The sequence below is a fragment of the Chiloscyllium plagiosum genome, chromosome 14, assembly GCF_004010195.1.
Source record: "Chiloscyllium plagiosum isolate BGI_BamShark_2017 chromosome 14, ASM401019v2, whole genome shotgun sequence".
NCBI lineage: Eukaryota > Metazoa > Chordata > Chondrichthyes > Orectolobiformes > Hemiscylliidae > Chiloscyllium > Chiloscyllium plagiosum.
In genome coordinates, this window is record NC_057723.1 from 6421777 (window position 1) to 6434000 (window position 12224).

Genomic DNA, 12224 nt, shown 5'->3' on the forward strand with positions numbered 1-12224 from the left:
TACCCCCCCCCCCTTGCTGACAATCTTGAAATTGTGACCCTGAGTTACTGACATACTAACTCACGGAATCGGAATATCCTTCTTGATCCTGTTAAAATGGTTCATAATTTGGAATACCTCATTAAGGCCATCTCTGTGGTTAGCACTGTTGCCTCAGGCGACTGTCTGTGTGGAGTTTGCACGATCTCCCCGTGTCTGCGTGGGTTTCCTCCCACAGTCCAAAAACAATGTGCAGGTTAAGTGAATTGGCCTTGCTAAATTGCCCATAGTGTTAGGTGAAGGGGTAAATGTAGGGGAATGGGTCTGGGTGGGTTGCTCTTCGGAGGGTCGATATGGACTTGTTGGGCCGAAGGGCCTATTTCCATACTATAGGGAATCTAATCTAGATCTTCTTTGCTGGGAAGGAGGATAAGCTCAATCTCTCTCATCTTCCCTCATTTCTAAAATCTTTCATTCCTGGGATTGTTCCTTTGTGCGCTCTCCAAGCCTAAACATCCTTCTGTAAGTGGTTGGGTGGAATGGGATCTTCCTGTGCTGTAATTTGCGGTGTAATTTTGGACTGTGTGTTTCTGTCTGTTTTTCTAAAGCCTCCCTCCTCTCTCCCGTTCCTGGCTGGTGACTGGTTTTGTGTGTTCTCTTCCAGCTTCACCCCTTCCCTGACGTTGTCGAGAGCAGTCTCGTCCTCCTCTCCATCTCCTCACTCGTTCCATCCATCGTTCCCTCCGAGATCCGAAACCAAGCTGCGACGCTGGTTCAGACCTACGGGACAGCGCGGCCGTATCAAAGGGCAGCGCAGAGAATCCTCCCAGGGACAGCCTGAAGGAGGAGAGGAGAGATGGCCTTGGAAATGCTGCTATCAGGGGCCTGGACGTGGGGGAATCTGCAGTGGGAGAGATTGTTTTATCCTGGTGTTCCATCTTCACCAGTCACTGGGAGGGGAGAGGCTGTGAGTTTAATGTCATGTGAGTGGGTAGCACTGGGTTCTCTGGTGACTGACCCTGAGCTATTGACTGTGGTGATGGGGGAAGGATCAGAGTGTGAATGTGTTTACAGTAATAACACTGCCTGTCTGCCACTGCCAACTGCTCTTGCTCAGATTGAGGCCATTCGATCATTAACCCCTTGATTTTCCGCAGCCAATTAGTTTATTATTCCCCCTGCATTCCCACAATTTTCTGGATCTCAGCAAATTCGCAATGTGACTTGCAGGATTTCACTATTTTTGTTTTTCAGAAGAAAGATCTGAATCTGTCTGTCTGTCTCTCTCTGCTCCTACGCACCCTCTCTCACCGTGCGCGTGCTCTCTCTCCTCACCCCCCCGTCTGACCTCCCTCTCTATCTCCCACCCCTTATTTTGGACCGATGTCCTGCTGGTGGTAGAGGTGAAGCTGCTGCGAAGTGTTCCTGTGGGTTACTGACTGACCACTGAGCCGGAGCAGCCCTGAGTCATTTGAAATTTGAAGCAGCGTTGTCCTGCTCAGAGACTGGCCGCCTGTGGGAGTTTGTCCCCTGCTGTCTGTTCATTGGCCTGGCCCTGCCCGGCCCAGCTCTTATCAAGCGTCCTCCACACCACCCAAACCCCTCTGGCTTGGCTAACCGAGCCTCTGCCCATTGTTGAATGTGCCCTCGCCCCTCTCTCCTCTTAAATCCAGAGAACGCTGATCGGCGTGAGTGAAGTCTGTCCGATCTCTCTCTGAAACACACTCGCTTTCCCCTCTGTCTCCATTAGTGTGCACAGGCTGTCACTGAGATCTATCTGAAAGAAAGCTAATTAGCTTAGTTCCTGCCGTCCCAACAGATACTCTGTTTATTCACAGACTCATCGAGAGTTCCAGGTAAAGAAGCTGGAGATTGGGGTAGGTGAGGGTTGAGTTGGTGTGCCGAGTGTGGGCCGATTGGAAACGCTAGTGTCCAGCCCCAAGCTCCTGGGACTGACCACCCTGGGGAGTGACAGAGAACGAACTGACAGAAGCTGATGGAGAGACTGACAGCTTCAGCTGTGGGTTAAAGGGCCATCAGTTTCAAAACTGACAACAGGCTCAAGTGGCTTCCTTGTCCCTATGACATTCAATATGTTACATTGCTCAGAGTGAATAGGATTGTCTTTTTCTGATTTGTAACTGAATAGTGAATACATCTTTTTATACTAATAAAAACGAATAAAAGTTGTTCCACCAAAACTGATGTAAAGTTTGCTCCTTGTTCATTGTTTCCACTTTGTTATCTGCAGCATCTTCATATCAAATGAGTTTGGGGCAGACACTGATTTCTGCTTCTGTTGAATGAACTGGTGAGAGCTGAGCTCTGAGACAGTTAAGAGCCATGTTATATTGGACAGCTTACCTCTGCCTGGGAGTGTCTGGGGAAAGTGTAGAGGGATCTTTACTCTGTATCCAACCTTGTGCTGTAGCTGTCCTGGGAGCCTTTGATGGGGACAGTGACAGTTTTGCTTAAACGTAACTTTCAATTTAAGAGAGAACTATAAAACTTTGGTTAGACCGCACTTGGAATACTGCGTCCAGTTCTGGTCGCCCTATTATAAGAAAGATGTGGATGCTTTGGAGCGGGTTCAGAGGAGGTTTACCAGGATGCTGCCTGGACTGGAGGGCTTATCTTATAAGGAGAGGTTGACTGAGCTCGGACTTTTTGCATTAGAGAAGAGGGGACCTAATTGAGGTATACAAGGTAATGAGAGGCATAGATAGAGTCGATAGCCAGAGACTATTTCCCAGGGCAGAAATGACTAACACGAGGGGTCATAATTTTAAGCTGGTTGGAGGAAAGTATAGAGGGGATGTCAGAGGCGGGTTCTTTACACAGAGTTGTGAGAGCATGGAATGCTTTGCCAGCAGCAGTGTGGAGGCAGGGTAATTGGGGACATTTAAGAGACTCCTCGACATACATATGGTCACAGAAATTTGAGGGTGCATACATGAGGATCAGTGGTCGGCACAACATCGTGGGCTGAAGGGCCTGTTCTGTGCTGTACTGTTCTATGTTCTATAACTTCGCTGTGTATCTAACCCTGCGCTGTACCTGTTCTGCGGGGGACTGGATGGTGACTGTCAAGGGGGTTTACTTTCAGTTTAACAAAGCAGAGTGAGCTTTTCTATATATTTGACCTATTTAGTTTATGTTTAATATTTGGTGGTTCTATGTAAAGATAGCACTGAATATGGTGGCACGGTGGCTCAGTGATTAGCACTGCAGCCTCACAGCGCCAGGGACCCGGTTTGATTCCAGCCTTGGGTGACCGTCTGTGTGGAGTTTGCACATTCTCCCCGTATCTGTGTGGGTTTCCTCCCACAATCCAAAGATGTACAGGCCAGGTGGATTGGGCTTACTGACTTGTGGCTGTAGTGTCTATGGTAAATGCAAGGATAGGGCAGGGGACTGGGTGGGGTGCTTTTTGGAGGGTCAGTACAGGCTTGATGGGCTGAAAGGCCTCTTCATTGTGTAGGGATTCTATTGTAGAGGCGCACAGAGCACTTGGGCTCTGCTAATTTATGGTTGTTGATGTGTCATATTTTGTGGTCTTGCTAGCAGTGAGGGTCAGTGACCCTCTGAAATCTACCCAGTGAGCCCTCCAACTTTTTCAAACTCCCCCTGCCCTACCTTCCACAGGGGGAGAAATTGGAGAAGAGGAGATGCTGGATTATAAATATTTTAATAAATTATAATGTCAGCATAGCTATGCTTCTATGTAATAGCTGATGGTTATGCAGAAAATAACCAAATCTACTATCTTGAGGCTTTTGGAGACATTTTGCAATAAACCAAGTAATGATTGTGGAGGTGAAACGGTGAAATTGCAAACTGGCTTATTTAAATAGGAATCCAAAGGTGGCCACTAGGGGGTAGCGACACCACAGTTTTCAGCTCAAATTCTCCACCAATACAAAGAAAATCCATGTTTACAATGTGCCTTAAACTGAGAGTCTTCAGGAATTGAACTTGGGCATCACAGAACACAATGTGACGCTGTGCCAAATCAACAGCTGTAGGGACAGATGACTTTAATGTTTGGTCAAACAGGGAAGTTTTTAAGAGGGTCTTAAAGAGAGATAGTGAGGCCGAAAGGATTAGGACAGGAAATTCAGAACTTAGGGCCCGAGCAGCTGGCAGCACATCCTGGAATACTAGGCTTTGTATAACTAGGAATGTCTGACAACTGAGAGGAGGGAAGGGGATTATAGCGAGAGAGAGAGGGAGAGAGAGAAGGGTGAAGTCATGCAGGGATTTGCATGCGAACTTTGTAACATCCCAGTGAGCACAGGTGAAGGGGAAACCGTGGAAAACTGCATGTGCTGCTGTGGTGTAATCTTCCCTACAGTGTGGAAACAGGCCCTTCAGCCCGATCAGTCCACACTGACCCTCTGAAGAGTAACCCACCCAGACCCATTTCCCTCTGACTAATGCACCTACCACTATGGGCAATGGGCAATTTAGCATAGCCAATTCACCTGGCCTACACATCTTTGTGACTGTGGGACGCAGCACCTGGAGCAGCCCACGTAGACAATGTGCAAACTCCACACAGACAGTTGCCCAAGGTGGGGATTGAACCTGGGACCCTGGCGCTGTGGTTAGGCAGCAGCACTAACCACTGAGCCACCGTGCCACCCCACAGTGGCCTTGCACTGATTTAGTTCAAACTAAATCAATGCAGGCCGAGAGGAATTCTGAAGAAATCTGTTTGTACTAAGGGACTGTTCAGGAATTATGGCACAAGAGGTTATCAAGGGACAGATAAGGGTAACATTTAATTGGGTGCATTAATACAAAGGGTGTTTTATTCAAAAGGGGTCAGGGTGAGTGTAGGAAGGAGGGGGTTACTGATTGTGAGATGAGCATGGTCACATTGATCTTCACATGGCTCCACAACCATATCCTGCTGCTTTGGGGTGGGATTTGTGATAGATATCGGACAGATAGAACATAGAACATAGAACATAGAAGAATACAGCGCAGTACAGGCCCTTTGGCCCTCGATGTTGCGCCGATCCAAGCCCACCTAACCTATACTAACCCACTATCCTCCATATACCTATCCAATGCCCGCTTAAATGCCCATAAAGAGGGAGAGTCCACCACTGCTGCTGGCAGGGCATTCCATGTCAGAGGTAGTTTCTTTACTCCGAGTAGTAAGGGTATGGAATGCTTTGCCTGCAACGGTAGTAGATTTGCCAACTTTAAGTGCATTTAAGTCGTCATTGGACAAACATATGGACATATATGGAATAGTGTAGGTTAGATGGGCTTCAGATTGGTATGACAGGTCGGCGCAACATCGAGGGCCGAAGGGCCTGTACTGCGCTGTAATGTTCTATGCTCTAATTGTGATGGAGTCTGTGGCCGAACTGGAATGCCAGTAAGCCGGAAGGTGTGCTGAGAAATCGGAATGGAGTTTGGTGGGTGGGAATTTGGACAAGGCGTAGGGAAGAGAGGTGATTAAATTGGGGAAGGCTTGTGTAAACCCTGGCCTGGAGTAGAATGGCTGTTACTGCTCTGCAAGACTCTCCATAACCACACAACACAGAACCCACAGGAAGAAAAATACACAGTCCCAATTAAAGATATATCTCCGCCAATGAGCAATTACTGAAACAGTGAGGAGAGTCTGAGGAAGGGTCACCGGACCAGAGATGTTAATTCTGATTTCTCTCCACAGATGCTGCCAGACCTGCTGAGCTTTTCCAGCAATTTCCCTGTTTCTGATTTCTAGCACCTGCAGCTCTATGCATTTTTTTCTCTGCCTACACCGAAGGTAACGTGGTATAAATTCAGCAAGGGGTGGGCATTGTGGAAAAGCCTTGCAGCTGCTTCCCTCAGCTTACAGACTGTTTTCATTTCTCGCTAGACTGTTAGTCTTCAACACAAAGTTTGTAATGAGTGAGCTTGCTGAGGGATAGATATTTATTCAGCTGACCACTAACCAGCTGTTTGTGGCACAGAGTGGAGTTTCACTTTTAGCTTTTCTCTCTCTCTCTGAACATCAGTGATTTAAATGCCAGGATTGCCCTTTCAGAGGGCAGTTGATGAGCTGCCAGCTTGTAGAATTGGAGATGTAAGGATTCCATTCAGCTCCATCGAGTCTGTGCTGGCTTTTTCAAAAAGCCCCACTCAGTTACGTCGCCCTGCACAATACCCGTATCCCGTATCCTTCCTAATCCATTGCAGTCCTGTCACAGTGAGTGGGCAGACAGATTCGTTGGCTAAATATCTGAGATCTGGAGAATGACAGTACCGCCCTCCCTCAGTACTGTTAGCAGGATGTGATTACTCCCTAAGAGGCCTGTGGGGAATCACCTCGTAATCTCCCTATGGAGGTGGTTGTGTATGAGTTCCCTTGGTTACAGGCAATGGCCTGCCCAGTCAGTACTCACCACCTGAGCCCAGTATAAAGCAGATCCAGGGATGGGGCTGGTGAACTGTCTGTCCTATTGCTGGGACTAGCCTGTGTATACCATGGGTAGTGGCTCTGCCAGTTCATCCAGAAGTGAATGTCCTGTCCAGTGGGGCTTCCTGAGTTATTACATGGCAGTTCCTGAGATTTGCGATACTCTTCTCTTCATTTATTTTTATTCTTTCACAGCAGGTGTCGCTGGCGAGACCAGTATTTGTTGCCCTTGAACAGAGTGGTTTTCTTACCCATTTCAGAGAGCATTTAATAACTAAGTCCGCAGTTGTAATCTAAGTTAAAAATCACACAACACTAGGTGATGAAGGAGCAGTGCTCTGAAAGCTAGTGCTTCCAATTAAACCTGGTGTTGTGTGATTTTTAACTTTGTACACCCCAGTCCAACACCGGCATCTACAAGTTATGATCTGGATTCACATGTAGACCAGACCAGGTAAGGATGGCAGATTTCCCTTCCCTGAAGGATGAGGGAGCCAATTGGATTTTTAGAAATTTTTCTAATTAGCCTCTTCAGATATGAATCTGAAACAGGTGGGACCAAAACCCAATCCTAGAAGTAGGGACACTACCACCACACCACAAGAACCCTGGTTAACTGGGTTTTTAATGCTGGTTTCATGGCCACTATTACTGAGACTTGTTTTCAATTTGTCAGAGATTAATTGAACTTACATTCTACAAGATTTGAACTTATGTCTCCACATCATTGGTCTGTAAATCCCCACCCTGTCTGGGAAATATACAGCTGAGTCAAAATTCTGAAATTCCCTCCCTAACAGCAGTGTCCCTAAACCCTGAAGCAGTTCAAGAAGACAGCTCACTGTTACCTTTCTCGGGACAATTAAGGATTTGCAATAAATGCTGGGCTTAACAAGCCTTGCAGGAATAAGACGATCCTTTTAGTCTGGTGTAAACTCAGCCAAGGTCAGTCAGCCAAGCCCGCGTGGCACACCTTCCTCATTCCTGAAGAAGGGCTTATGCCCGAAAAGTCGATTCTCCTGCTCCTTGGATGCTGCCTGACCTGCTGCGTTTTTCCAGCAACACATTTTCAGCTCTGATCTCCAGCATCTGCAGTCCTCACTTTCTCCTAATAGAGGTGACAAATCGAGAGAGGCGTTAAACCTCCTACCCCCCCCCCCCAAAAAAATTACCCCCCAATTGCTTTGGGGAGGGCACATTCCCTGCCTGCATTCTCCCGCCCCTCCTAAATCTGGAATCTCTGCAGCATGTGCAATTGCAAACTCCTCTGGGGGACTGTGCGGATCTGCAATCTCTATTAAAAATAGAAACGCTAGAGTATCCCAGCCACAGTCCCCTTACGCCACGTCAGGGAAGGGGGAGGTCTGTTACTGGGAGCCAGGAGAGAGAGAGTGAGACTGAGAGAGAGGGAGAGGGACGGACAGAGAGTCTTACACCCACTGAGTGACCGTCAGCCTCCAATCTACCAACCCAGGGGTGAGTATGTACCAACGTGCAGAACAAAGTCACTAGTCTAAACTGACAGATAGAAATTGTAGCTACATTCCTCACATTGTATTAATGTGCTGTGAAAGTAAAGATATATTTACTTCCAGTTGGTTCAAGGTAGGTCAGTTTCCCTTAAAAGGACTTGGATAAATTCTGTCTTTTATCGTGAAAAGGATACATTGTGTCAGATCTGAAAGATACACGCAATGTATCAATCTGTTTCTAAAATATGTAACGCCTAGCAGAATTACGTGAGCTTAAATTTACTTGAAAACTACAATTTAAACTTGTTGGAAAATAATGCAGTTGAAGAATAATATTGGTAATTAAAATAATGCAACAGACTGGTGACAGCTTGTTTTAAATTACTTTGGAAATTAATGAAGAAACGTGAAGCGATTAAAATTTTTCCAAAAAAAATCAATCATTTGCTGTCCAGATAACGAAAACGTTGAATCATGTTTCGAAAAGCAGGAGATATTTTCAGGCATTTTGTGCTATGCAGTTATATTTGTGAAAACCGTAAAACTGTGTCAAAATCCCTCCATTTCGATATGGAGACAGTCAGGTGATTAAGTTCGCCACAAGCTTAAAAGTTTATCTTCTTTCCAGCAAAAAAAGCTAAAATGATAAAAATCCATTTGCTTTGCAAATAGCTTTAATCCGATTTTTGTGTGTGTGTGGTTATCTGGTTGGGGTAATGCTGAGGGAGAGGGCTGGATGTGTGTGTGTGTGTGGATGTGGTTCTGCAGTCTTAGGGCGTAAAGACTGCAGAGGCTTCATTGACAAGTTGCCATAGTCCATCAATAAACCCTACCGCCTCCGCAAGTCCTGTTCCGGTAATCCATGTGCAAAGAGTAAAAGGATGGAGTTGCACATTGTTATTTTTATAACCTGCTACTTCGCCCCTGGTCACCCTCCCCGAAAGCACACTTCATAAATCGCTTCAATCCCTTATGGTTTGACTCAAAGACATTTGAAAATTGACACATTAGGGTGAAGAACTGCCTGTACTGTACCAGGATAGAGTACAAGGGCTGGTTTGTAGAAACGCAGAGGGAAACTTGGCTTCACTCCAACCTTCGATCTGGTGAAGCAGAGTGGAATAAAGCCTGTCCTTATTTTTTAAAAAAACATTCCTTTTACTCCAGTTCATCGCCCAAATTCACACCACGACTGTAATTTACCTCCATTATCATGTTGCAAATGTGAATTATGACAATCCTAATTATGTGGTTTTCAGAGATTATTTTCCCCTCCATTTGGTCCAGCTCAGTGACTGCAGTGCAAAGCCGCCATGGGTTGTTCCCAGTGTTGATTGGACAGTTTAGTACCGGTTTCTTAACAATACAGGTACAAAAAAATAGTTTGAGGTTATTAGAAACTTACAACATGAGCTAATACATTTCTAAACTTTTCATTTGCCAGTGTTCCATTTTAATTTGTATGTGTTCTGCAAACTCAAGCTTGTTATATTCACTGGTGGGATGTGTGTGTTGCTGGCTGGACTCAGCATTTATTGCCTGTCCCTAGTTACCCTTTGAGAGGGTGATGGTGAGCTGCTGCAGTCCACCTGCTGTGAGTTGACCCACAATACCCTTAGGGAGGGAATTCCAGGATTGTGACCCGGCGACAGTGAAGGGACGGCGATATATTTCCAAGTCGGGATGGTGAGGGACTTGGAGGGGAACTTGCAGTGGGTGGTGTTCCCATGTATCTGCTGCCCTTGTCCTTCTAGATGGAAGTGGCCGTGGATTTGGAAGATGCTCTCTGAGGACCTTTGGTGAATTTCTGCAGTGCGTCTTGTAGATGTGCTTCTGTATTTCTGTCGATAATCCAAGTGAGGGGCAGAATTTTTGTATCTGAAGAGAGTACATTTCCTTCACATTAGTGAACCATATTTACAAAGTCAGTGATAGGTTTGTGGCTTTATACTCCAGATTTAATCATTGAACATCAATTCCAGATACTGCAAGGCTAGGATTTAAACCCAAATTCTCTGGAGAATTAGTGTCTGTTTCAGGATGATTAATCCAGCAACAATAAGGCCATGCCCCAGTGAAGGCAGACCTGCTGAGTTTCTCCAGCATTTTCTGTATTTTTTTTGAGATCTGAGTGCAATGTCTTTCTTCACTCAACTTGTGGTTTCGTAAAGCCTGGACTGATATTCCCTGTGCAGTACTGAGTGAGTCTGTACTCCCTGTTTGTTCAAGCTGCCTGTGCACAGCTATGCTGCTGAGTCTCCTACACTACAACAGAGCATATGCTTCAAAAACACTTCATGACTATAAAGGTTGAGAAAAGTGCTACAGCTACTTCCCTTGTTTTTGAACAGCGTCCTTGGTTGGTGAATGTGTTTCTGCAGTATGGTGGCTCAGTGGTTAGCACTGTTGCCTCACAGCACCAGGGACCCGGGTTCAATTCCAGCCTCAGGCGACTGTCTGTGTGGAGTTTGCACATTCTCCCTGTGTCTGCGTGGGTTTCCTCCCACAGTCCAAAGATGTGCAGGTCAGGTGAATTGGCCACAGGGGTAAATGTGGGGTAGGGAAATGGGTCTGGGTGGGTTGCTCTTCAGAGGGTCGGTGTGGATTTGTTGGGCCAAAACGGCCTGTTTCCATACTGTCGTGAATCTAATCTAATGGGAAGGCAGATGGTGGTCTGTTCACCCAGACATTCATGATGACCCTCGATGGTATAGGAATTAAACCTATGCTGTTGACATCACTCTGCACTGTAAAGCAGTAGTGCAACCAACTGAGCGAACTCAATCAGAGCTGCCCACTCAATCTCTCCCCTCGCCTGAGGCATGCTGGCTTTCAGATTAAACCACAACCAGTCGTGTCCCTCTTAATGAGAGCAGCCCTCTAGCCCTCTCGGACTATGCTGACTTTAACCAAGAGTGGGCTAACCAAGGTTCGGACAGGTTTAACAAGAGTTCGGTGCTTCTGATTGGGTAGGTGATGGCCTAGTGGTGTTATCACTGGACTGTTCATCCAGAGACCCGGATAGGAGTCTCTGGGAACCTGAGTTCAAATCCTGCCACAGCAGCTGGTGGTATTTAAATATCTGGACTTGAGTAATGATAATCGTGACTGGATTGATGGGAAAAACCCATCTGGTTCACTGATGTCCTTTAGGGAAGGAGCCTGCCATCCTTACCTGGTCTGGCCTACATGTGACTCCAGATCTACAGCAATGTGGTTGACTCTTAACTGCCCTCTGGGCAATAAATGCTGCCTAGTCAGTGCCACCCTCATCCCAGACGTGAATAAAGAAAAAGGAAGTTTTTAATCTGGTGGGATCTCTTACTGAAACTTGTGGCTCGCTGTTACCATCACTGGCTTCAGTGCAAGGTCAGACTTTGTTAACATAATACATTAAGGGATTATCCTGCAATTAACCCTGGTAGGGAGGACCTGAATGGACTCTGTTTCCAGCAGAAGTCTACAAGACATACCATCAAGGAGCAGGGGTAGGCCATTCGGCCCTTCCTGCCTGCTGTGCCATTCAATACGATCATGGCTGATCCAATTTTAACTTCAATTTCTGCATATCCCCAATACTTTTTCATACCCTTGGTCACCAAGAATCTATCGCTGTCTGCCTTAAAAGCATTTAGTTATCCTGCATCCACCACCTTGTGAGCAAGGGAATTCCAAACTCTCTCAAACCTCTGAGAGAGGAATAAAAATCTTTATATCCATCTTAAATGGGTGCCCCCTTATTTTTCCACTCTGACCCCTGGGTCCAGATTCTGTTACAAGAGGAAGTGTCCTTTCCATATCCATCCAGTCAGGTCTCCTCAGGATCTTCTATATAGAGTCACACAGAGTAGAAGCAGGCCCTTCGGTCCATCATGCCTATGCCGACCAACAAACTACACTAACCCCATTTATATATATGTTTCAACCAAGTTACCGCAGACTTATAGAGTCATAGAGATGTACAGCATGGAAACAGACCCTTCAGTCCAACCTGTCCATGCCGACCAGATATCCCAACCCAATCTAGTCCCACCCACCAGCACCCGGCCCATATCCCTCCAAATCCTTCCTATTCATATACCCATCCAAATGCCTCTTAAATGTTGCAATTGTACCTGCCTCCACCACTTCCTCTGGCAGCTCATTCCATACACGTACCACCCTCTGCGTGAAAAAGTTGCCCCTTAGATCTCTTTTATATCTTTCCCCTCTCACCCTAAACCTATATCCTCTCGTTCTGGACTTCCCGACCCCAGGGAAAAGACTTTGTCTATTTATCCAATCCATGCCCCTCATAATTTTGTAAACCTCTATACGGTCACCCCTCAGCCTCCGATGCTCCAGAGAAAACA

At 46.3% G+C, this 12224-nt stretch overlaps 2 protein-coding genes across 2 annotated transcripts in view; both read left to right on the forward strand.

The window, feature by feature from the left end:
• The window catches only part of gemin5 (gem (nuclear organelle) associated protein 5), a 74164-nt gene extending 72878 nt beyond the window's left edge, over positions 1 to 1286 (forward strand). The window contains exon 28 of the mRNA XM_043704210.1: positions 644 to 1286. Within this exon, the coding sequence (XP_043560145.1) occupies positions 644 to 820 (177 nt within the window). The 3' untranslated portion in view covers positions 821 to 1286. The remainder of the gene's footprint in view (positions 1 to 643) is intronic.
• A 6485-nt stretch (positions 1287 to 7771) lies between these two features.
• Positions 7772 to 12224, forward strand: part of LOC122556442 (annexin A6-like) — a 58049-nt gene continuing 53596 nt past the window's right edge. The window contains exon 1 of the mRNA XM_043703091.1: positions 7772 to 7876. The gene's annotated coding sequence lies outside the window, so the exon portion shown is untranslated. The remainder of the gene's footprint in view (positions 7877 to 12224) is intronic.